This window comes from Tarenaya hassleriana, unplaced genomic scaffold, assembly GCF_000463585.1.
Source record: "Tarenaya hassleriana unplaced genomic scaffold, ASM46358v1 Cleome15, whole genome shotgun sequence".
NCBI lineage: Eukaryota > Viridiplantae > Streptophyta > Magnoliopsida > Brassicales > Cleomaceae > Tarenaya > Tarenaya hassleriana.
Genome location: NW_010964923.1, coordinates 2040908 through 2065768, shown reverse-complemented (window position 1 = coordinate 2065768; position 24861 = coordinate 2040908). Strand labels below are relative to the sequence as shown.

Genomic DNA, 24861 nt, shown 5'->3' with positions numbered 1-24861 from the left:
TAAAAAATCTTTTAAAAAATCAATTTTTTGGGTTTTTTTAAATTTCGGTTTGATTCGAATCGATTTTTTTAAAATTAATACCGTTAAAAAATTTAGACGATTCGAATCGGAAAATATACAGCATTTTTCGGTTTCGATTCCAAAAGACGATCAAAATAAAAAAAATGGAAATTAGAAGAAAAAAAATAGGTGAGATCACATGGGGCGCAAGTGAGCTGTAGAAAAAAGGAAACAAGATCAGACACGTGCGAGCAAAGACCGCACGTGTCCGTCCCCATCCTCTATCTCTGATAATGATCGTTTCCATTTTTCTCTCTCACAGCCAAACGGTCACATTTCCCGCCGAACCATCTCCTTCCAGAATCGTTAAACATTTTTTTGTTACGGAAAATTACCCAACGGTCATATTTTTACGATTCAAATCTTGAAAATTTCTCCAATTTACCATTTTTTACGATTCAGTCATTCTTCACACGCTCTCTCTCTCTCTCTCTGCTTCCAAGTTCTCCCTGATTCCTTCATCTGCATTTGATTTTCTGGGCGTTTCGATTTTCCGGGGAAAAAGGGTTTCGATTTGTCGTCGTCATGGATATCGAAGAGAGAATCGAGGTCGATTACTCCCCTGCGGACCTTATACTTCCTCCGGCACTCGGGCTGAGGACCAGAGTCTTTCTCACTCTCGAGTGCGCAATAGAGGAGCTGATTCGATTTTCAAACGGCGAGGAAACGATTCTCGAGAAGTGGAATGCATCCAGAGAGTTCTTCGCATTCGATCTCCTCTGCAATCATGCCGATCATATCTACGATCTCCTCTGCGATCGCATTCGGAATCATCCGGCACGCCAATACTTAGCCGGGATGATCTCTGAGACGTCAACGCGGATGGGTTTCGGCACTCGAAGCTTCTGTATTAACCTTCACGCAAAACTGACACAAGAGAGGATCTTCTTCGTCACGCCGTCCGAGTCTCCGGAAAGAGCAGCACCTGAATATCTGTTGCAGAGGCTGTCGGAGGAACGAGCGGTGGATGAGAAGAGATTTAAGGAAATGGGTTTGGAGTCGGAGACATGCTCCATCTGTCTCCAAGATTTTCTGGGTTCTTCGGACATGGATTTGACACAAATGCCATGCTCCCACGTGTTTCACAGCGACTGTGTGTTCGAGTGGCTTCGGAAGAGAAACTCTTGCCCACTGTGCCGACGTGAGATTTCCGATGTCGGAGTCTGAGGTCCGAACGATTTCGCCGACCCAGTGAAAATTTTCCAGGTGGGTTGAATTTTGTGTCTTAGGGTTTAGGGTTTGGCTGAATCTGCAATCTGTCCGAATGTGTTGATGAAACCCAGTGAAAATTCTCCAGTTTTCCATGTGGGTTAAATTTTGGTCATCAATATTACCTGTATAATGATGAGAATCGCCTTTGGTTCCATGAATGAGCAGTTTTTTTTTTGAAGTTGAACATTTGACAGATACAAGCATAAAATTAAAAATAAAAAAGCATAAAAATGGTCATGTTATCGCAAATACATCAGAGACTCACCAAAACACAAAACCAGTTAGAGTTCCCAAAGAGAATGTAAAAAAAAAAAAACAGAAACATCCTATTTTTATTCCAAGACTCTCCAAAATGCTGACACAGAAACACAAAAAAGACAACCAAAAAAACGGCATTTCCCGTCATTTGCTTCTAAGCAGCAGCTGAGTTTGTCACTGCTACGATATCCTGAGGCTGCGTCCACACAGAACATTCCAACGTTAGAACCACATCCAAGAACTGAACATTAGCTATAATCAACAGATCCACATCTGTTGCCCGGAAACCTGATCAGGAATTTGATATCGGGAGGGTGTACTTACAGCGGCTAGCTCCTCTTCGTGCTTCACAATGAAAGCCGTATCAACTTTTCCGTTTCTGAAATCCTGTTGCCGATAGAGGAAATCACAGATTAATCAACGATTTTGACGATGAAAAGATCGTTTTAAACAAGCAAATTAGCTGATTTAAAGCACCTCAACGTCAAGGATAAGTTTGTGGTAATCGATTGTGGTGGGAACCCCTGTTGAACAATACAAGCAAAAGATTGTCACAGATATGTTTTACCCCATTTCAAAGCCACAGAAAAAAAAAAAACCCATCTTCTTCTGCACCATTCGAAAGGAACTCAAGAACCATAAACAAAAGCTAGGCATCAAAAACAAAGCTACATACCTGTAATAATAGTGTCGTCTAGTGCACGTTTCATCCGCTCAATAGCCTTTTCTCTTGTCGGCCCCCACACAATGAGCTAAAACAAAAGAAAAGAAATCGAATTTTTACATATAAAACCCACATAACTGTACCTTAAACGTCAAGACACTGTATTGTATTTCACAAACCCAAGCAGACTACTATATTTTGTTCCTAGATTCCGATAAACTAAAGTGATTTACAATGTTAGTCCATGATGATGCCACAGAGCTTTTTTTATTCCTGATTCAACAAATACATACACAGTGATATGATCAGTAACTGACAATAAGTACCTTTCCAAGAAGGGAATCATAGCTTGGAGGAACAACATAGTCGGGATAAACATGGCTGTCCATTCTAACGAAAGGACCTCCAGATGGTAAGTATGCTGTTATTCTGCCTGTTATTGCAAGAGCAACAGCTTTGTAAGTAAGAGTCATTTGACAAAACTATTACAGATAAGTGTTTGGTTGCAAAAGGATTGAAGCCATGCTTAGAAGTGACAACAAACAAGTGCTTCATAGTGTATCCATAAATCCATCTACCGAAAACGAGCGGGAACTTGGTCCAAACAGTTCGACATTCTATTCCTCAAGATTTGGAAATGCAGAAAAGGTAACAAAAATTACCGACGTAAAAATTGATGAAAATTCCGGTAAACAGAATGTGAGGGATTTTGTTGGCTAGCTCTACAAATGCAGAAGAAAGCAACTGGAAGAGAAGAGACGATGAAAAAACATACCAGGGCCAGGTCTGAATCCTTTAAACGGGTCTTCTGCGTTAATACGGCATTCAATTGAGTGTCCTCTGAGCACAATATCTTCCTGTAAAGAAATTACCGACACATTGAAGAGGTTGTTTAAGATGCATTAGAGATTTCATCACATACAAAACAAGCCATACCTGTTTGTAACGAAGTTTCTCTCCCATAGCAACACGAATTTGCTCCTCAATCAAATCAACAGAGTAAATCATTTCCGTCACAGGGTGCTCAACCTGAGATCAAACTCAAGAAATGGTAGCCACTTGGCACCTTAAAAGTAAACACAGCTTTATAAACAAATTCTGCAGCCATAGTAACTTTCAATCTAACCTGAATCCGAGTGTTCATTTCCATGAAATAGAAGGAACCTCTCTCGTCCAGAAGAAATTCCACGGTACCAACACCTACGTACCCAATAGATGCTGCTGCAGCAACTGCTGCATCACCCATGGCTTTCCGCAACTCAGCGCTCAATGCAGGAGAAGGTGCTTCTTCCAAAAGCTTTTGGTTACGTCTCTGTGAACAAGAAGATATAATAGAACTAAATAAACCAGAAAACTATTACAGAGGAAATGAAAAGAAAAGCAGCATCGAAACTCCCAAGTTGGGAACTCAGAGTTGGCCTATTTGCATTTGAGTAACTACTAGGAAAACAACAGTGCTGAGGATCATACCGCTGAGAAGAGCTAATTTATAAGACCAATAACATAGAAAAAGGATCTGCGCACTAAGAGATCATTTTTTCCTCATATCCCCGTTTTTCAGGGTTTTGATGCTTAGATTCGTGCTACCATGCGACAACTAGTTTTGTGAAGAAATCTGAAGAAATGATACCTGGATACTGCAGTCACGCTCACCAAAATGCACAACGTTGCCATATTTATCGGCAAGAACCTGAAATCATTATTATTACATACCAACAGAACGATTAAAAAGGAAGCTCAGTTTTGTGCGTGATAAGACCAGTAAACAAAATTTGGAAAAATGTAGATAGACAATAGGTCAAACGTGCTCTCCCTCTCTCTCTCACACACACACACAACCAGGGAGACTATATTCATGCTCTCACTCACATAGACTGTAGTTATGCTCCAAAGCTGACTACAGCAGACCTAGTAAAAACCCTCTTCTTTCCCAAGCAAAAAGAGGAATGGGGCAGGTGTTGCTAAAGCAATTCAATTAGTACATCGTTATCGGGTTACAGCTTTCATGTTCCCGGACATAAAACCATGTCATATCAAGAATCGGGATGTCAACCCATTAACAGTACAGGAATCCTCTTTCGAGTAACTCTAGCAAACTTTAAAGTAACACTGAAACTCCACCTGGAACTCGATGTGTCTGGGATTCTGGACAAACTTCTCCAGATAAACTCCATCATTGCCAAAAGCAGCAGCGGCCTCAGTCTTAGCTTGCTGTAGATCAACAGATTAAACCAAATTTAACCAGAGAAACTTGGAGAGGATAAAGTAATGCATATCCACTGATCGAAAAGCAAGAGAGCACGAGGCTTGGCCATTTAGATGCTTCTGCTGAAAGTAGTCAAGGGGCATGGTTGACATTATTGTATTCAATGAGAGCTACAATGCCTGGCCTTCAATAATTAAAGATACAGTTGTGCATGGGTGAATAGATACTTCATACTTGGTGCATAACATGAGATGCTAGGATGTCCTCTAATTTCCGAATTTAACATAGAAAGAAAATGAAGCATTCTATGAAATTTTTATTATATTTCTCTGAAATTTATGAATGAAGGAGAAGGTGACTATGTAGAACCAGTCCTTAGTCAAGCATCTATCCAGATGCACAGTCTTGACAGCTGAAATTCATAAGAGGTGTTTTTTGGATCATTTTGTCAAGATGATCATACCTGTAGCAACTTTACAAACTCCTCTGGCTCCTTAGCGAGACGCATTCCACGTCCCCCACCACCAGCTGTTGCCTAGAAACCATACAAGGTTTAGGCAAGAATTGAGTTTCGAGATTCAATGAAACATTTTCCAGAAGTACAGAGCACAACATGGACCAAATCGATGAATGTACATAAGGATAGATCCCATTTAAGCAGTCCTAAATTTGTGGCAACGTCTCTGTCACATTTAAAAAAAAAAAAGAACAACACCACTCCTACACTTGTTTCAAGGACATGTTGTAGAGAGAAATTAAGATTACCTTGATCATTACAGGGAACCCAATCTCATTGGCAACCCTTATTGCTTCTTCAGTGCTCTGCAGTAAATCATAATGCAGAAAAATTGCATGGGATACTTTGAGAAGCTTCGACTTCAAATGCTAAACTGATAATCTTAGCACAATACCTGTAATAATCCATCACTTCCTGGTACAGTTGGAACACCAGCATTCTTCATTGTCTCCCTGGCAGTTGATTTGTCACCCATGACACGGATGCTATCAGGCTGCAAAAAGCAATGAAGATAAATTAACAATAAATGTTACTAAAGATTTATTTCTAACAAAGTCCAATACAAAGGAAGGCAGACCAGAACTGATTCAAAGAAGAGCAGGTACAAAATATGAATTCTATATTCAGAACAATAAACTTTGAACTTACATTGGGTCCAATAAAATTGATCCCATGCTCTCTGCACATTTCAACAAAGAGAGCATTCTCCGAAAGGAAACCATATCCCGGATGAAGCATTGTACATCCACGGCTAATAGCAGCAGACAGAACATTTGGTATCAACAGGTACCTGAAGATTGTTCAAAATTAAGAGTTAAATATTCTCTCACCGCCAGGTGGCAAAAACTGACCAAGAATCTAGCACATATCATATAGAATGGCATTGCTCATAGAAACAGCGGCATGGCTCATAGAAATTGCGACATAAACATCTCAAATTGCAATATGGAAATGTAAAGTGATAAAAAACAAACAAATCATTAACAGGAGACACAAGATGGCTAAAAATAATGATCATACTGTTCCCTCTCTCCCACCGATGTGGGACTCTTATCAGATACATTGGACGTTTATCTAGCATATTTATGATATAAAAACTCATAAATGGAATGCATACTAACGGAAGGAAGTTCAACTTGAAAATGAAAAAACTTACGATTGGCTGCTGGGAGCTTCACCGATGCAAACTGCTTCATCAGCCAGTTTCACATGAAGGGCATCCTTGTCTATGGTTGAATAGACAGCTACACAAGGAATCCCCATCTCATGGGCAGTTCGGATTACACGGACTGCAATTTCACCTCTATTCGCTACTAGAATTTTATCACCACTGCATGTAGCAGCCAGAGCCCCACCTCCTGCCTTCTTAGCCTTCCGACTAACCTTAACAGTCTGAGATCTTTGACTGGGGAAGCTAACTCTTCTTCCCAAAGTGAAGTTACACTGAGAACTTTTAATACCTCCCGTCCTCCCCAAGAATAGAAACTGGCATACATAGGATACAAAGAGAATCATCAGAATTCAACCCCAGAAATGATACATCAAGGCTTCTACGATCTAAGGATAATGAAAATTACTAGAAATTCTGTGAATAACCAATTGCAATATTAATGCATTAAAACCCAACTGCTCAGAAGAGCATTTATCAGACAGAACATCCAGAACTAGAGATCGAAAGATTCCAAAATCAACCAATGAGCCAAAGCTATTTCAAACATAGTCTTTCCGGAAAAGGGTCTAGCTTCGATTTTCGAATCCTAATTTAAGACGATGTAAAGAAATGAATCAATTCAGTAGCAAATAGTACGGGGATAATTTCTTAAGTTTGGATAAAGACCCAAAGGGAAATAAAAAGGGAGCGGATTCGCCTCATAGCAATTTTGATTTCACTCAGTGAATCAAATAAAAAATGAACGGCAGAAGCTAAATGCCAAAGATCAAAAGAGATAGAATTTGGCCTGAGAAATGCAAGAGAGAGACAGAGTAGCTTACGGGAGGCGAAGCGATGGATTTGCAATTGGTGATCATGGAAGCGTCCATTGCCATATGCAGGGAGGCGAAGGAACCCCTGTATGACAAACAAAAACAAAACCACGGCATCTCATCGACATTGTAATAAATGGAAGGAAGAAGAGAGAAACATCGTAAAAATCGAAACAGACACAAGATTAGAATCGGATCCAAGGAGAGGTTCGTACCTGTTCCTCGATCTCGAGAGAGAGGGATGGAGAGAGGAAGAAGAAGAAGAAGAAGAAGAAGAAGAGTTCGATGAAAACGAGGGAAATGGCAGAGGGTGATTCAGAGAGAGTGAGAGATTGAATGTTCCGCCTCTGATAATATGGTTTTGGGTTGGGCCTTTGGCTCTCTCTCATATACATACGGCTCATCCATTCAGATCTTGCCACGTGCCTTTCCAACGTTTGCAACGCAAATTATCACAGTAGTAAAATAGATTTTTTAATTTTTCACCAATTTAAAACTTCATTGAAAAACAAACAAATTGCAAATAAAGGTAAGAGCATCAGTACCTATTTACTGAGCATAAACTCCGGAAGAGAAAAAAATATTTTTTTTTCATTTAAAATTTGATATAGTGGTGAAAATTTTATTTTTCTTTTTTTAATATTATAATCAATTTAGAAATATATATATTCTTTACATTATGGTCCAGTTTAGAGCACACCAAGTTCCAAACAACAAAACCCATTTATTAGAAATAAATAATTTTAAAATGCAATTAATATATATATATATATATGTATATTATTGAAAATTTTCACCAGCAGTATCATCCATCTATTAACTATTTTTTTTATAGAGTTGCAAACTTGCTGCATTATGTATAAACAAAAAAGAAGATTAAGAGGTAGAGAAAGTTGTTTAGCTAACCAATGCAAGTGGTGTGCGTGCATTGAGCGTTCTAACCAATTTGGTAATTACCGAAATTTGTTTTGGGCCATAAAAAGCAAAACGAACTATAAACGGGCCTTCTATGGGGCCCATTAAAATGTCAAAGCACCCCGGTTTTCTTTCTTGCAATTTCAACCAGAAAATGCGTTCTTTATTCGATAATAAAGAAGGATACTAACAAAAAAAAGAGATGAGTGCTTTTGGTAGGGATGATTTATTTGGTTAATAAACCGAATAACCGAACCGATCAAAACAGAATAATGCATACCATAATCATATAAAACCGGATGGTTATGCTTTTTTTTTTTAAATCGAAAAACTAAATCTGAACCGAATCGAATAAAAAATTAACGAAAAAATTATATGTATACGTAACCGAACCTCGAACCGAATATAATTGAATCGGATCGAACCAAATTCAATGTAAAAACTCGACGGTTATAATTTTTTCTAAAACTGAAATAATCGAACCGAAATCGGATTAAACCACTCCTAATTTTTGGAATATAACAATAAAATGTAGTATAAATTTGACCAAGCTCTTACCAGAAACAAAAGGAAACCAGAGACTCCCCCTACCCAGATTCATAATTCAGCCCATGGGTTTTCCCCAATTGCTTCACCAAACCCCTAATCTCTCTCTCACCAACCATTTCCACTCACATCCATATGTACATATATCCCATATATATATACTCTCCTTAAATCGTTTCAAATCAAAGAAACCCTTCAAACATCTCTCTCCCTTTGATGATTTGATCCCACATCAAGACACCAAAAGAGATGATTTTGAAGCAAACCCACAAAACAAAAATGTCTCGTTTCTACACAAAAACCATCATCTTCTGTTGCTTCGTTTTCACCCTCACCAAATTCTACCCTTCCTCACCTCTCTCAACGTTACTCCTTTTCTCATTGCCAGTTATCGCAATCTTTACCTTAAACACATTAAAAAACTCGGACGGTAAAAACCTCCCTCCCGGTCCATTCCCGCTTCCTGTCGTGGGGAACTGGTTACAGGTCGGGAACGATCTCAACCACAGGTTCTTGGCCTCGTTGTCCGAGAAGTTCGGACCAGTGTTCCTCCTAAAACTCGGGTCCAAGAACTTAACCGTTGTATCTGACCCACAACTAGCCACCCAGGTGCTTCACACACAAGGGGTTGAGTTCGGGTCCAGGCCACGGAATGTAGTCTTCGATATATTCACTGGTAATGGCCAAGACATGGTGTTCACTGTCTATGGTGAGCACTGGAGGAAGATGCGGAGGATCATGACCTTACCTTTCTTCACCAACAAGGTAAGCTTCAGTTTATGTATGTATGTATGTACATCCCTGTATATGTGTGTGAAAAAACTGACACGTGAGAGTGTATCAGGTTGTGAACAACTATAGCAAAATGTGGGAAGAAGAGATGGACTTGGTGGTGAAGGACTTAGCCGCAAACGAGGCTGTGAAGACAAGAGGGATTGTAGTCAGGAGAAGACTACAACTGATGTTGTATAACATCATGTATAGAATGATGTTCGATGCCAAGTTCGAGTCCATGGAGGATCCTTTGTTCGTGGAAGCCACGAAATTCAACTCCGAGAGGAGCCGATTAGCACAGAGTTTCGAGTATAACTATGGAGATTTCATCCCTATCCTTAGACCACTTCTCAGAGGGTACTTAAACAAGTGCAAAGACTTGCAGCAAAGGAGATTGGCTTTCTTCAACAATAACTATGTCGAAAAAAGAAGGTATTTGATGATTTTTCAAATGAAAACACACACCTTTGCTTGATGTAACCGGTGGATAAACCTGAAACAGGAGGATCATGGAAGCGAACTTGGAGACCCACAAGATAAGTTGCGCCATGGATCAAATCATCGAAGCCAGGATGAAAGGAGAGATCTCGGAAGAGAACGTTCTATACATCGTAGAGAACATCAATGTTGCGGCAATAGAGACAACCCTTTGGTCCATAGAATGGGCCATAGCCGAACTCGTCAACCATCCATCTGTTCAATCCAAAATACGACAAGAGATCAAAAAAGTTTTCGACGGAGACAAGACTCAAATCACTGAACCAAACCTCGAGAAACTTCCATACCTTAACGCTGTTGTCAAAGAAACGTTGAGGCTCCACACTCCGATTCCTCTCTTGGTTCCTCACATGAACCTTGAGGAAGCAAAACTCGGCGAGTTCACCATCCCAAAGGAGTCTAAGGTGGTGGTGAATGCATGGTGGCTGGCCAACAACCCTAAATGGTGGAAGAACCCAGATGAGTTTAGGCCAGAGAGGTTCCTTGAGGAAGAAGGTAATACTGAGGCTGTGGTTGGTGGTGGAAAGGTCGATTTCAGGTTTCTGCCTTTCGGTGTAGGGAGAAGGAGCTGCCCGGGAATCATCTTGGCTCTACCGATCTTAGCCCTCGTGATCGCAAAACTGGTAACGAGTTTCGACATGAAGACTGCACCAGGGGTCGCCAGGATCGATACCAGTGAGAAAGGAGGGCAGTTCAGCTTGCACATTGCCCAGCATTCCACGGTTGTTTTTGAACCCATAAGCCAAGAGTGATACATTCAGGCAATTCTTGCCTCTTAACTTTGTTCTACTTCAAAGAATACACTTAGCTCCTGTTGTTTGTAACCTAAGTTATATCATACCATTTGTTTTCTGTGTTTCAGAATAAATCAAATTTGTAATTTCATCCTCAGTTAAGATCTTACGGGAGCAAAATCCAATCAGTAACCCGTGCAGAACAATCCCTAAAACCGAATCAGATAGTCAGAAAAACCATTATGTTCAGGTCGAGCTAACCTGACCCGTCTGACTGGCTAGGTTGGGATTAGATACCATAGCTCTTTTATCAGATAATGCTGAGGAAACTTCAAAGTCAAATTCGTTATGAAAGGAAATAGAAAAAGTTTTCATGATTAAGGACAAGATCAATACAGAAGAAAGAGTACAAACAAAGCCCTTCTAAAGAATAGGAATACGGGAATGGGGTTCTCAGCATTCAGCAACCTATTCTGTAAGTTTCAACTGATGTACTCTGCAAAAGGGTAATTACAAGTAGAGAGAATTTGCAAACATTATACCTCGTCTCAAGCTTGCACTGGCTTCTGCAAACTTGTTCTCCAAACTGGTCTCACCAACAGCATTCGCTGCAGCTCGCAACTAAAAATCACCAACCAAAGTGTCAAGAAACAGCAGAAGCTCGAGTCGAGATTCCAGAGAGCTCGAGAGTACATAACCGCAGGACAAACAAGAAGAATAAGGCCTAAGAAACTGCTTATTCCCTAGGCTTCGACCATAACATGAACATGAAAACAAAGTGACATGAGAGATGGTAAAGTCACCTGGTTCAAAAATTCATCAAGCCTTCTAGCACTCCTAATGACACTACCCTCAAATATGTCAGTCATTTGTATAACCTCTGCAAAGCTTGCACCCTAACAGGAGAGAAACAAGGGAAAAGATCAGAAAAACAAAACCCAACAAATGGGCAACCATGAAAAAAAGTTTCCACAACAGAGAAAGCTTAGAACAAAAATATTTTCTTAAACAAACATGAAATTGATATATAGGTGAGCAATTATTTGGAGATAGTACATATTTTTACCATTCTCGGAACTATTATATATATATATGTAACACCGTATAGCAATAAAAAATCAGCACTTTTGAGCTTCAAAACTACCAACCTTTGACCAAGAGTAGATGACGTCCATCAAGAAAGGCCTAACAGTTGATTCAACATACTCATCAACGTTAATTTCTAATTTGCACTCATGTTGTATCTGCAATCACACAAACATGATGGTTATAAGGAATACCCCATGAAGATTACATATGCTTTCGGTTAGTGGAAAATAAGATTACCTCTGCAATCTTTCGAGCACTATCTTGTAGCTGCTGGAACGGTTTCGCAAGTTCATTTCTCAGATTAATTTGTTCACTTGATTTATCTACAGGAATGAAACAACTTGCAAGGGCTGCAACTTGGTGATGATCAAGATCATTGAAAGTACCTGGAAAAGAGTTCCATTTGAACATATGATCACATCAAAGGGGTATGCGTGACTTGATCAGTAAATGAAGTTCAAAGCAACTTAAAAGTATTCTCTAGTGAGCGTAAAATGCTTTGACACAGAACAGGGGACAACCGATACCAGGTATTTGAAAGAAGTATTGGTGAGCAATTATTTGGAGATAGTACATATTTTTACCATTCTCGGAACTATTATATATATATATGTAACACCGTATAGCAATAAAAAATCAGCACTTTTGAGCTTCAAAACTACCAACCTTTGACCAAGAGTAGATGACGTCCATCAAGAAAGGCCTAACAGTTGATTCAACATACTCATCAACGTTAATTTCTAGCTTGCACTCATGTTGTATCTGCCATCGCACAAAGAGGAGAATTATAAACAATAACAAGATGAAAATAACGGGAAAAATGCTTTCCATCTCAGAGAGGCAAACAAGTATACCTCTGCGATCTTTCGAGCACTATCCCGGAGCTGCTGGAATGGTTTTGCAAGTTCATTTCTCAGATTTACTTGTTCGCTTGATTTATCTACGGGAATGAAACAACTTGCAAGGGATGCAACTTGGTGATGATCAAGGTCATTGAAAGTTCCTACAAGAAGAGTTATGCATACATTGGCAAGTAAGTGAAACTCGAAAATAACCTTAAAATCTCACTTGTTCACCTAAAATGTTGAGGCTGAAAAAGTGGCAAAAAAATTCCCCAATTCAGTGGTACGTATCTAAAGATGTCGTACCATTGAACATCAATTCGGTGACCAGTAATTCATCCCCTGTATCTATCAAGCATGCTGCTCTTCCTTTTAACTGGACCACACCATCCGCGTCAATATGTCCAAGTTTCTTTAATACCCGTGAACGATTCCTAAGCTCATCTCGGAACTTTTGGAGCTGCGAAGAGGAAAAAAAATTGAAACAGGGCGCCAGGGGATATGTGAAGAAGAAGAAATCTTGAACAACAATTGACATTCCAGCAAAGTAGTGAGAAAAAAGGGATGACTGAGTCATTCCCTCTTTTTCGGAAGGTATAGGATAAGACTAGAAAAGGGGAGATGTCCACTCATAATACCAGAAGAACCATAAGGAAAAGTAATTTTCAAATCTCTTATGACTAATATACCAACCGAAAGGAAAATGATTGAAGATGACGCAACAAAAATGATCTCTAAATCACCAGAACATAGGTGATTCACCGCTATGGGAGTGCGGCTATATCTGTTAAGGAGCATTACAAAAAATACCTGGGAATCACGCATTTTTGCTTTGAGCTGTTGGATTTCATGGTTCACCTCCGCTTTTCTCTGGAAACTCTTCATTTGTTGATCATCTTGAGACTGCAGCATAGACAAAATTGGAAAATAACTGGAATAAGTTATTTAAGTTTAATCTGAGTTTGCAAGAACATTGATCTCATCTCTCGTGAACTTGCAATTAGAAATCACGAACAAAAAGTGTATCGGACATTCAGTAAAACCTTGTGCAGCGGATGAGCAAGTAGCTTCTGCTCAAGTTCTTCAATTTGTTTGGCCAGATCCACAATCTCTGTATCTTGAATATTCATGTCCTGAAAATCATTATAGATCCATTTATGGGACCTTAAATATCATGAAGTGCGCCTATGATTTGATAGCACAGAAGTTGAAGGCTAGCAGAAAACATGGTACGGAATATGGGAACTCTTTTTTCATGCTTGCCTTGTCACAAAAAATTACCTTAACTGGATGGAGTTTTGGAAACCCTAAGGGACAGCGACTTGACAACTCCTGTACTGCAAGTAGTATGCTTTGTCTTGCTTCTAGAGGACGAAGATCAGAAGGAACCGATATCCGCATTCTGCTCAAAGCAGAAATCAAGGGTAGCTGGACAGGGACCTGACAAAGGGCAGAAACACAATATCGAAAATCCAGTAGTGCTGGAAGAATAAAATGATGTTTTAAGTCTAATGATAATAGAAGCCGGTGCTTACCACATGCATCTCACCCTTTTCCCCAATACGGGGAGGACACGGCTTTGGCCTACCACCATTCTCACTAGAACCACTAGAGCAATGAAGCAGAGTGTCAACTATATATCCCCCACCGCGTGAAGAGGCAGAACCAGCTCCTATTGAAGGCTTTTTCAAAACATTGACGACAACTCCCCAACCCCAGTCTGTCCCACCTTCTCGTACCTTGACCTGCAAATAACTCTTGTCAAAGTAAGTACTTTCAAGCTTTCTCATATAGGAAACTATTTAGCATGATCCAGTGGCATTTACATGATATTATCCAGTCTAAAATTTCTTAATAAAGTTGAATGACCCATGAAAGAGACTTTCTGACAACCTGAAGGGACATCTATCTTCTAACCAAATTGCTATATGAAGGGGATGGGCATACAAACTTCTAGGTGCGAATTCTGAACGCAGCAGGAGGGGGGAAACACTCTTGTACAACAAGAGTTACTCAGCTGACAAGTGTCTGTCTTGTAGCATATAGGAGATTATTTTATAGTAGAGTGAGACAAGTTTTCAGACATGGTTTCACAAGGAGTTACAACATAGAAACTAATCTAAAAGTCCCCAAGAGATATGGAATAAAAGTAATGGCTTGATAGCTCTTAGTTCATAAAAATCAGATGAACTTTTCAAAAACCTACCAGCCGACCAGTATCAAGAAAACAAAGAACCCTTTCAGGCCTCGTTATTTCTGACATCAGTTTCTTCTCAAGTCGAGCTATGTCAAGTTTTAGCTTATGGTACTCAGCAACCTCAGCCTGGAAAAAAAAGAGAAGTCAGAATGGACTTGTTTTATAAACGCTAGTAATAAAACACTGATGAGCACCTCTCCAGAAGCATCAAGAATAGCGGCTTCTTCTTCAAGCCTAGACACCTTTTTCCCCATGTCAGGTAAGGCCTGAGTGTGGAACAACAACGCAAAATGAGCACATAAAACAAAGGTTAATAGAAACTATCAAGAAAAAGACGAGAGGTCAACTCGCAAGAAACCTTTTCATACTGGAATTGGTGGAACGAATGCCTTATGACATGTTCAGCGGTAAATTGTCCTTCAGCACGGCTCATCAAATTCAGAATTGAATAGTAACTCAATCGGAAGGTACTAATCAAAGGGGCCGGTTTACCCAACACCATGTCCCTCAGCGTATTCATCTCCATCTGTTAAAGAACAAAACAAAACCAGCACACAAGAATTCTCTTTAACTGACCATCTTGGAAGAATAAAGGCTACAATATGCAAAACCACATATTTCCGCTGGGTATATAGTTTGTCATGCTATATCGGTATATCATATGCATTAGAGTTCAATAAGCAGTTAAAAAGCCAAAATCTGTTGATAAATGGGAGAAGCAAAACTGACTGTCTCAATGAAACGGAATCCTGAAAATGAAAAACTCCCTCCAAAAATTAATACCTGTTCATCAATCATTATAATGCAGATACCACGATCATCTTTTCCACGACGGCCAGCCCTGCCACTCATCTACAAAAGTTCAAATAAAAGTTAGAAAATGCAAAAACTCATACAAACAAAGACAGTCCTCCAAGTTCTCAGCGATAGCAATAAGGTATCACTCACCTGGATATACTCACCAGACCCTATGTAGCGATGGCTATCACCATCCCATTTTTTAACAGCTGTAAATACAACAGTTTTTGCAGGCATGTTCAAACCCATAGCAAACTGATACAGAAGAAGCCGGACCAAAATGGCCATAGAATTAGTGCAGAGAAAATTAATACACAACAAGCACTTCACAAAAATAAAGTTATCCCCAGAAAGCTCGTACCGTCTCTGTGGCAAATAGGGCCTTCACAAGTCCTTCCTGAAAAAGAAGCTCCACCAATTCTTTGATAACAGGAAGAAGGCCAGAGTGGTGAACAGCAATACCTCGTTGGAGCAGAGGCAACATCTGCTCAATAGCAGGCAAGGACCTATCATCCTCATTCAGACACAGAATAGCATTATTAAACACCTGTTCTACCACCTCCTTCTCCTCATCTGTATTAAAATCGAGCTTGGACATTGACAATGCATGTTGTTCGCACTCTCTTCTACTGAAGCTGAAGATGATGACTGGTTGAAACTTTCTTTCCATGATCATCTGTGATGACAAAAATCATTCCTTTGTAAACTGACAAACAATGGATGCTTATGAAAACACTGTAACTGGAACAAGCCTATCACAACGGAGATGAATCTGAAGCAAAAACAAATAATACTGCTTACAATACAAGTTTGCAGAGAAGGGTTATTCAATATCATAGATCAAATATGTCATTAGTTTCATTGCTTGCTACCACAAGAAAAAATTGATTTTTTTTCTCTATAGTTTTTCACCCATCTCATTGCAAACTCAAAGTTCAAAAGAACAGCTACATTTATCTGAGTAGAATTTGACAAACCTTGAACTAGAGATGGACGATCCCTAAAGACAGCATGGCATGCTACCGCATTACAGGTAACAATGAGCAAAAAGAAAAAGGTGAATATAGCACCGTGAGAAACCTCAGAGACAAAACATGAAACAAAGAAAAGATACCTTTACAATTTTGTATACATCAGAACCACCAGAGCCATTCCCACCTCTAGAAATTCTTCCTCCTGATTTTCCATTTGAACTCTTTTTCCCATCACTTGGTTTCTGCTTTGGGAAAGTATCCTGCATCTTCATGAAATTGTCCTCTCGGAACTGCTCATTCTCATCAACCACTAGGTACAGTCCACTCCCACCCGTAGGGAAAACATAATGCTGAAGAGGTGTCGGTCTGAAATCCGTGTATACTACATGACATGGCTGCTTGTGCAGATAACAAATCCACTCAGCAAATTCAGTTGCATTTGACATTGTTGCTGAAAGGAACACCATCTTAATAGCTGGTGGCAAGAATATGATACTTTCTTCCCAAACAACTCCCCTTTCCCTATCCTTCATGTAATGAATTTCATCAAAAATAACCCAAGCAACCTCCTTCAACACCTCCGATCCCCTGTAAAGCATCGCTCTAAGAATTTCCGTCGTCATGACCAAACAACTTGCATTAGGTGAGAGTGTGACATCACCAGTCATCAAACCAACATCTTTAAACTCTTGATGTAACTCCCTATACTTCTGATTACTCAAGGCTTTCAAGGGGGAAGTATATATAACCCTCTGCTTATCTCTGAATGCCATAGCGATGGCATATTCTGCCACTGCAGTTTTCCCTGCAGAAGTATGTGCTGATACCAAAACCGATTCGTTTCTTTCTAAGCAAGCCACAGATACTCTCTGAAAAGGGTCAAGCTCAAAAGGGTATGTTTTTGCCATCTTTCCATCAAACAAGGGATTTGCAAGTGTCCCGTGTATTGGTTCATCCTTCGTTGATGTATAACCACTGGGTACAGCAACTTCATGAACACAGGTTCGAGTTTGGCTTCTACGTTTTGCTGCGGAATCTTGCGTCGATGTACCTAAAATCTTTGATTCTTCGGGTGTTTTTCTTTTGAGTGCCCCTGAATCTTCCATTCTCCGTGCTGAAAATCTGCTCCTCAAATCTCAAATCCAATTCCACCGCAACTTATCCAGACTTCAGAAAACAATTAAAAGACGACCAGGAAATTGCACTACCTCCTTCACCTTCAAAAATGATAACGCATAACAATGTGACAAATCGAAATCAGACACACACACACCCACTATAAAAACAAAAACCTAACCAGCATAGTATGAGAGAACGCTTAATAAAGTTCATCAATTCAGCTCAAACAACAACCTTACACGCAATTAACTTCCAGCTAAATTCTCAGACGTGGAAAATTTAACAAAAGAAAACCACAAAATGACTATTGTTTACCACCTCAGGACAAAATTAGGGTTAATGAAGCCGAAATCAAAGAGAAATGGATCCGTTAGCCAGCAAAAATCCGGTTAAACGGCTGACTAAAACTAGAGCAGAGTGAAAAAAAAATGTAGAACTTTGAAAACTTTTGCAGGAGCGAAGAAGAAGCAGCCACCTGATTGCTTAGGTCTCACACAAATCCCAATAATACCAGCAAAGCCCAAGAAGCATAAAGAGAGACACAGGCAGAGAGACAGAGACAATACCAGCAACGGCGACGGAGAAGATTCCGAAAACCGATAGATCACCGGCGGGGAGCCGGCGAGCCGTCGAGAGAGATAGTGGATAAAGATGACGGAGGTTTTGGGTTTATGACAGTTGAATTGAATTTAGGGCATTTTTTCACATTACGATAAAACGCGGGAGCGAGAAGCCCCGTTTGGGTTGCTTCGCGCGTTTACAATCGCAGTCGCATTTTTCACCGTCCGAAATGGCAAACGTCAATTTTGTGAGCGTTTGCGTCTCAACCCAGTGTCAGCTAGGGATTTCAAAATGAGCCCAATTCACGAGCTGGCTCACGAACCGATCCATATTATTTCGATCTAGACCAAAAATTTTTGAGTCTGAATAAAAAAAGGTCGGAACGAGTCAGTTCGTCACAAACTGAACTCACCGGAGCCACTCGGCAAAGGCACGAATTGACTCGCGAGCTAGAAAAACAAAAATTATTTTATTTTTTTTAATAATTTTAAAAAATATTTATCAATTTTAAATAATTTTTATTATTTTTATTATGAACGAAAACTGTGAAAGCTTTATCCCCTCCGCTACATATTCCGGGTGTTCAGCCAAGTACCTGCAAGAAAGTGGAGGGTATCTCAGTCATGTCGATCTCCAACCATCAAGAAAAGTACAATAAAAAAACACGAGGTTTCACACAATTTCTTGGCTCAAACATGTTATGTAATCTTTTTGCATAAGTGACCAACTTAATATTCATCACAAGACAACACCTTGGTAATGTTCCAACCATATCTTCGGTTACAGAACGGGTTCGGTAAAATGTTACCAGCGAGTCTGTTTTCTTGGTGAAACGATTCAGACAGCACATCAGCTTTAACCAAGGATGCAACACTTTAACATGGAAGAAACCGGAAATGAAAGTATAAGAGTCGGCTCGCGGAATGACTCATGAGTTAGAACGATTTGGACCGAGTTAGAAATTTATTGGCCCGAACAAAAACGAACTTAACGAGTTGGGTTGAAAATGAACTGATTCGGAATGAGATGGTCTGAGCCGACCCGTTTGACATCACTATTGTTAGTCTGTCACCTAGATCAAAACCTTCGAAATTTCTTTTGTTAATATATAGTTTTTAAAAATATGAAAATATTATTAAAGATAATACTTTATAAATATAATAAATTTCAAGTGAAAGTTGATCAAATTTATGAGAATTATAAATTTTAAGATTTCATTTTTAGTCCTTTGTTAATTTTCTATTAATTTATTTATTGGATCTGAATAATTTAATTGTTTGTATAGTACTGTATTTTATTTGAAATAAAAATAGAATTGAATTTATTTATATATCATATTTGGATTGAATTTATAAAAGAATTTGTACGAAATCAAACTGGTGCGGTCCAAGCTAACTCGGTCCATAAGTTAGCATTCGGGCATCTCTTCGTTATTGGATCAAAGGCCCAACTATTATACCAGCGATTGAGCTAACTCGATACACCAATGGACGATCATTTAGTTTACCAAAAATTACGGGTTATTATTTTGGATTTTAGTTTGAATTATTTAGTTTTAGAAAAAGTATAATTATTTGGTTTTATATTAAATTTGAATCCAATCTATTAATAAGAAGTACTCATTTTTTTTTAAGAAAAAATGATTATTATTTTGTTGGTTATTTTTTATTCGATTCGATTTAATTTAAATTTGGTTTTTTTTTCCAAAAAAATTCTAACCATTAGATTTTTATATCAAATATAGTTATACGTAGGGGTGATTTATTTGGTTAATAATCGAATAACCGAACTAATTCGAACCGAATTAGATGTTAAACCAAATGGTTATAATTTCTCTAAAATCGAAAAAATCAAACCCAAATCCGAACCGAATAAAAAATAGCCGAAAAAAGTGTAAATTTATTTTTATCATAAACGAACCAAACCGAATTCAATGTAAAAACTAAAAACTGAACGGTTATAGTTTCCTAAAACCAAAATAACTGAACTCAAATATAACCAAACTGAACCCGAACCGAAATCCGATTAAACCATCCCTAGTTATGTTATTCAATTCAAATCAATCAATCGGTATGATATTAATCGAATCAAAACCGAACCAACTTATAATACCGCAAAGAGAAAGTACTTTGGTTTAAACTGAAGATAAAAGTAAACTACAAAAGACAAAAACTCCCTCCTTTTATTCTCCCCCACCTTCACAAGCCTCTGCTCTATCATATCACACATGAAGAACAACACTACAGAAAAAGAACCCCAAACCCAATCGATGAACACTGAACCAAAAAAAGATGAAGGCTTTCTCAGTTTTCCGCAAAAAAAGAAGGTGGGTGCTGTACCAGGAGATGAATCATCATGATCCATCACTGGATTCTCCCGTCTTTTCCAGATCAATCTCTGGATGATCCTCCGGGTTTTCGGCGTTGAGATCAATATTCAGTAACGGTGATTTCCTCGGCTTCTTAGAGGGCGGATCCCCGGAACCGGAAGGCTCGGACTTTCTACCCAGCTGCAACTGCAAATCTGTCGGGTCCTCTGGAGCTATCCATGTCACTGGCTTTGCTGAAAAAAAAGACACAAATGGCAAAAAAACAAACAAACTTGTGAGCCGGGTTCGGCCGGGATGATAACCGAAACTGCAAAAGGTGATTCTGTTTTTAGAATTTTCCGTTGAGAGACTTTGCATTCTCTGTCATCTTTCTAGCTGCTACATGAGAAGTCTATGTTGCGATGATCATGACTGGAATGATAATGGTACCAAGATTATGCCATTGAACATAACTAAACTGTGACTACTACAAAAAAAAAAAAATCTCAGATAAAGTAAAACGAAAGCTTGAAACTTCGACCCCATTAACTGAAAACGAAGAAAAAGCGAATGAAAAGAAAGGCGGTGCAAGCATACCTTCAGTAGCATCAGGGGCTTTTGTACCGCTGCTAACTCGGGCAGGACGTTTCCTCACATAATCTTCCCGCAACGGTATCGGGATTTGGAACGAAAACTGTGAAAGCTTTATCCCCTCCGCTACATATTCCGGGTGTTCAGCCAAGTACCTGCAAGAAAGTGGAGGGTATCTCAGTCATGTCGATCTCCAACCATCAAGAAAAGTACAATAAAAAAACACGAGGTTTCACACAATTTCTTGGCTCAAACATGTTATGTAATCTTTTTGCATAAGTGACCAACTTAATATTCATCACAAGACAACACCTTGGTAATGTTCCAACCATATCTTCGGTTACAGAACGGGTTCGGTAAAATGTTACCAGCGAGTCTGTTTTCTTGGTGAAACGATTCAGACAGCACATCAGCTTTAACCAAGGATGCAACACTTTAACATGGAAGAAACCGGAAATGAAAGTATAAGAGTGGCAGAAAAGCGGTAATGGAGGCACGGGAAACTAACTTTTGAATCTCCACCATTGACCGAAACCTCTTTCCCGAGGGAGCAACATAGTACCTGAAAAAAAGACCGGAAAAGGGAATTTTAGGACCAAAACGTGATATCCCCTGCACATAATTCAGCACATCAGGTAAGGCTCACAGACACATGCTAAACATTTTACTCGAAGATCTTATTTATAAGGGTACAGAATCGAGATGAATTCGAAGCAATGGTTTCCCGAGGAAAGAGCAATAGAGTAGAAACAGGAAAGGACTAATCACACAAAAGGGCTTACACATCAGCGAATCTGGTACATCCTTCGCCTCTTATATGCAGAAGCCGTTGCCACCCGGGAGGAGGCTGGGCAATATTAGGCTTATCAAGAGCCCAGAGCCGGCTTCCGTCTTGACTGATATCTGTCGGATCGTTACAGCGTATATCCGGCCGCCACTCTCGTGCCATTTCACACGTAAAGGGCCTCTGCAGAATGCATTCCCTTATCTCTTCGTACTTCTCCTTCGATGGCATGAGTCTCCATTGGAAACAATCGGCACACTGGACTGTGAATGCTCCAATGAATGGCAATTTTTTGGAAGCGGAGGAAAATCTCCGGGCTGAACGGCTCGGAGATTTGGTAGGTTCATAAACCACCAACTGGTTTGGAGTATCTCCAGATAATTGGTTACCTCCATCTTCGGATTCCTCAAAAGATGAAGGGGATGACGATCCTGGCGAAGATGGGACGAGTACCGATTCATGAACACTACCATCTGGATGCTTCATGACATTTGAGACATTCGCTTCATTTCCTTGCTCCTTTGTGTTCGACATACTGGATATGAAACTACTACCTGTTACAGATGATTTTTGGTCATCAATTTAATATGGAGAAAGAACCGTATCGTTATCTTTTCACTTCAATAAAAATGAATTACAGAATATCGACACACAAGCTCCAACAAAAACAGAATTATTACCATAAAATCCCAGCGTATTAACCCAAAGATACCTTTCATGAACTAAAGAATGAAACTTTGTAACTCTGAAATGCCTTTCAAACTTCTATCACATACGGAATTACAGATCGAAACTCTCAACAAGTGGAACCTGATCTTGCAACTTCTGACACTTACATGTTAAAAACTCTGGTGTCTACGAGTATAAGGTTCCGGATCAAAGCAAAAAGAGAAAATCTTCCGAAGAATTACCTCAAAACTATCAGAAAACGGCATCACACGCTTAAAAATGCCCTATAAAGGAAGCAAATAATATGATAGCAAATCGACAATCGGTGTTTCCTAACCTTTTCGGAAATGTGTCTCTCTTGAATTGTTCGATATCTCAGAGGCTCCTCACCATGCTTTAAGCTTTGACAGTACTGATGCAATTAAAACGAGAAACGATGTTAATGTCATTACTCATGGAATCAAAATCCAGAAAGTTCAAACATTTAAACCTTATGAACATCAAAACGGAAAACGAACAAGAGGATTATGTAAGTATAGGCATGAACACGGAAAATATAGAGAGCAAACGAGAATTTAACGAGATTCGGCCTTGACTACATCTGCTGACCAAAACACCCGATACGCCTCATTAGTACTAGAATTACCTGAACTACCCGAACAACATGAATCTCAAACAACCTGTGTTTTATAATCCCAAAACGCGTTCCGCGTTTCGGCATTTTCACTTGAGATTCCCTCACGCGGACACTTTACTTTAGAAGGAAATTTTCTCAATTTAGACTCTACAACATTAATGCACATTCTATTTCTACATTGTGTAAATAAGATTCTTTTATTCGAGCTTATCTCCTCCGAAACTCAATCATCTTATCACTAACTACTAAAATTCCTAAACGGCAGCCCGGTGCACGTGTCCCCGTTGAGTGGGGGCCAGGGAAGGGTCCCACCACAAGGGTATATTGTAGGTAAACCTTACCTTGCAGAAATATCTGCAACAGGCTGCTTGCAGGACTCGAACCCATGAACTCAAGGTCACAACGGCAACACCTTAACCACTAAAATTCCTAGCCCATGTAAATCCATCTCCGACATCAATCCTCACTCAACATCATTTTCGTCCTTATCCATCTCCGGACTCAACCTCCTTCTATTCTTATCCATCTTGATCTCATCTCATCCTTATCCCGAGGACACGTCTTATCTCTAAAAAGACATTGCGAATTCTCGATTTAAACTCTGTTGCATTGCATTCATCTTCTTCTAGTTTTTTTATATGAATATCTCTACAACAACAAATCATAAGCACATTTCCAATGCAATACAAGATCTCAACCTTGACAGATTCATTATTACTTTCACATTTTACACAAGAATCACACACGGTTTCACATGTAAGACGATTGTGTCCAAGAGAAATTTAGTTCCATATCTGTCCACGTTTTCTGAGCTGGAGTGTATGCAAATCAAGAATTAAACATGAAGCCATGAATCCATTTTAAGAGTAACCGGTTTGGTGACTTCACAAGTGCCCACAAACAAAGACAAAATATACCACCCTTCATATGATTATCACACTAAACCCATCAAAATCGTACATGGAAGATCGATGGATGCAAGAACTCTTCACACAAACCCACACCCTCGGACAAGACAAACCATTTCAGACCCACACCAAATATAACAGGTTGAACGAAACAAAAACACGACATGTAAGAGAAAACACACCAAATGAGGCAATACCCATCCAGTAAGAACCCGAACTGAGACAAACCCTGATGAAGAAAATGAAATCTAACCCAGTAAAGCAACGAACAAAACCCAATATGGAGAAGAACGAAAACCAAAGAGAAGGACTGATTACAGGGCGAGAAACAGAGGACCCGAGATATATCCGTGAAAAATTGAAAAGATCGAACCACCGAAAATACCCAATCGATCGCCGAGTTGGTTCGGCGACCCGGCAAACGAAGAAGCGAAACGGAGCCAGTTCCAACAAAAAGGTCGGAACTTTTTTGCTATTGTAACTTGTAAGATTAATCCTCTGTCCTCATGGTTTCCTCCTCGGTAAGAGGGAAGAAGGAGCTCAAATTCAATCCATTTTGCATAAATACGTTTGGTTGTTTGCTTACAAAAATACTACTTTTTCGGTTCGCATTCCATTCGACTATTTTAGTTGTTTGATAATCATTCCATTTTTATGTTAATTTTGGATAAAGTTTGAATCTATTTAATTTTGGTCTGATTTGATTGGAATTTATTCGGCTATAGTTTCGATTTTTTATGATTTAGAAAAACCATAATCATTCTATTTTTATCTTAAATAAGATTCAATCGGTTTGGTTATCATTGTATTTTATTTGATCCAATTCGTTTCGATTATTTTGTTAATAATCAAATGATCATCCTACTCTTCCATTTCATTATATACATTGTTTGACCGTTACCAAAGAAAGTTACATGATCAATATATCATAATATATTATTGCAATAATTTTAAATTTGGATTCCATTTGGTTTTGTTCCTGCTATATATACATATATATATGATGGAATAAAATTT

General features: G+C 39.2%; 5 protein-coding genes across 10 annotated transcripts; 2 read left to right on the top strand and 3 right to left on the bottom strand.

The window, feature by feature from the left end:
* Positions 1 to 155: 155 nt before the first annotated feature.
* Positions 156 to 1641, top strand: LOC104808913 (RING-H2 finger protein ATL80-like). The gene has a single exon (XM_010534759.1). The coding sequence runs from the start codon at positions 586 to 588 to the stop codon at positions 1225 to 1227; it is 642 nt and encodes a 213-aa protein (XP_010533061.1). The 5' UTR covers positions 156 to 585; the 3' UTR covers positions 1228 to 1641.
* Positions 1481 to 7258, bottom strand: LOC104808914 (biotin carboxylase, chloroplastic). The gene is made up of 17 exons (XM_010534760.2): positions 7116 to 7258; positions 6910 to 6985; positions 6074 to 6402; positions 5566 to 5707; positions 5312 to 5410; positions 5166 to 5222; positions 4864 to 4935; positions 4316 to 4405; positions 3825 to 3884; positions 3321 to 3506; positions 3131 to 3223; positions 2970 to 3051; positions 2521 to 2627; positions 2207 to 2282; positions 2008 to 2054; positions 1855 to 1917; positions 1481 to 1726 (listed from the first exon to the last, which is right to left on the bottom strand). Exons 2-17 carry the CDS (start codon positions 6961 to 6963, stop codon positions 1685 to 1687), a joined length of 1599 nt encoding a protein of 532 aa, XP_010533062.1. The 5' UTR covers positions 6964 to 6985; positions 7116 to 7258; the 3' UTR covers positions 1481 to 1684.
* A 1164-nt stretch (positions 7259 to 8422) lies between these two features.
* On the top strand, positions 8423 to 10524 carry LOC104808912 (cytochrome P450 CYP73A100-like). The gene is made up of 3 exons (XM_010534758.2): positions 8423 to 9126; positions 9206 to 9567; positions 9638 to 10524. Exons 1-3 carry the CDS (start codon positions 8611 to 8613, stop codon positions 10383 to 10385), a joined length of 1626 nt encoding a protein of 541 aa, XP_010533060.1. The 5' UTR covers positions 8423 to 8610; the 3' UTR covers positions 10386 to 10524.
* A 196-nt stretch (positions 10525 to 10720) lies between these two features.
* On the bottom strand, positions 10721 to 17999 carry LOC104808911 (DExH-box ATP-dependent RNA helicase DExH10-like). Of its 2 annotated transcripts, none has more exons than XM_010534757.1 (17): positions 17953 to 17999; positions 16408 to 17484; positions 15655 to 15969; positions 15444 to 15548; positions 15279 to 15347; positions 14854 to 15021; positions 14690 to 14761; positions 14505 to 14621; positions 13834 to 14043; positions 13580 to 13738; positions 13342 to 13431; positions 13109 to 13201; positions 12605 to 12758; positions 12311 to 12459; positions 12123 to 12218; positions 11171 to 11263; positions 10721 to 10988 (listed from the first exon to the last, which is right to left on the bottom strand). In XM_010534757.1, the coding sequence occupies exons 2-17, from the start codon at positions 17371 to 17373 to the stop codon at positions 10878 to 10880; spliced, it is 2967 nt and encodes a 988-aa protein (XP_010533059.1). In that variant the 5' UTR covers positions 17374 to 17484; positions 17953 to 17999; the 3' UTR covers positions 10721 to 10877. The 2 variants fall into 2 exon arrangements, with proteins under 2 accessions (XP_010533059.1, XP_010533058.1); XM_010534756.1 differs by lacking the exons at positions 12123 to 12218; positions 12311 to 12459 and adding exons at positions 11516 to 11611; positions 11694 to 11842.
* A 2035-nt stretch (positions 18000 to 20034) lies between these two features.
* Positions 20035 to 24385, bottom strand: LOC104808910 (methyl-CpG-binding domain-containing protein 2-like). 5 transcript variants are annotated; one of them, XM_010534751.1, is made up of 6 exons: positions 24027 to 24385; positions 22637 to 22711; positions 21629 to 22184; positions 21355 to 21408; positions 20853 to 21001; positions 20035 to 20509 (listed from the first exon to the last, which is right to left on the bottom strand). In XM_010534751.1, the coding sequence occupies exons 3-6, from the start codon at positions 22162 to 22164 to the stop codon at positions 20301 to 20303; spliced, it is 948 nt and encodes a 315-aa protein (XP_010533053.1). In that variant the 5' UTR covers positions 22165 to 22184; positions 22637 to 22711; positions 24027 to 24385; the 3' UTR covers positions 20035 to 20300. The 5 variants fall into 5 exon arrangements, with proteins under 5 accessions (XP_010533053.1, XP_010533052.1, XP_010533054.1 ...); XM_010534750.1 differs by having other exon boundaries at positions 24163 to 24385; XM_010534752.1 differs by having other exon boundaries at positions 24230 to 24385.
* Positions 24386 to 24861: the final 476 nt, after the last annotated feature.

Coding starts and splice junctions, on each gene's coding strand:
- LOC104808913 (XM_010534759.1), top strand. CDS start 586: ATGGATATCGAAGAGAGAATCGAGGTCGATTACTCCCCTGCGGACCTT.
- LOC104808910 (XM_010534751.1), bottom strand. CDS start 22,164: ATGTCGAACACAAAGGAGCAAGGAAATGAAGCGAATGTCTCAAATGTC. Junction 21,002..21,354: donor TCAATGGTGGAGATTCAAAA/GTTAGTTTCCCG, acceptor ACTTTCTTGCAG/GTACTTGGCTGAACACCCGG. Junction 20,510..20,852: donor AGCCCCTGATGCTACTGAAG/GTATGCTTGCAC, acceptor CTTTTTTTTCAG/CAAAGCCAGTGACATGGATA.
- LOC104808911 (XM_010534757.1), bottom strand. CDS start 17,373: ATGGAAGATTCAGGGGCACTCAAAAGAAAAACACCCGAAGAATCAAAG. Junction 12,759..13,108: donor CAAAAATGCGTGATTCCCAG/GTATTTTTTGTA, acceptor TCCTCTTCGCAG/CTCCAAAAGTTCCGAGATGA. Junction 12,219..12,310: donor GTGCTCGAAAGATCGCAGAG/GTATACTTGTTT, acceptor GTGCGATGGCAG/ATACAACATGAGTGCAAGCT.
- LOC104808912 (XM_010534758.2), top strand. CDS start 8,611: ATGATTTTGAAGCAAACCCACAAAACAAAAATGTCTCGTTTCTACACA. Junction 9,127..9,205: donor TACCTTTCTTCACCAACAAG/GTAAGCTTCAGT, acceptor AGAGTGTATCAG/GTTGTGAACAACTATAGCAA. Junction 9,568..9,637: donor AACTATGTCGAAAAAAGAAG/GTATTTGATGAT, acceptor AACCTGAAACAG/GAGGATCATGGAAGCGAACT.
- LOC104808914 (XM_010534760.2), bottom strand. CDS start 6,963: ATGGCAATGGACGCTTCCATGATCACCAATTGCAAATCCATCGCTTCG. Junction 4,936..5,165: donor GGTTCCCTGTAATGATCAAG/GTAATCTTAATT, acceptor TATGGTTTCTAG/GCAACAGCTGGTGGTGGGGG. Junction 3,052..3,130: donor AGAAACTTCGTTACAAACAG/GTATGGCTTGTT, acceptor ATTTCTTTACAG/GAAGATATTGTGCTCAGAGG.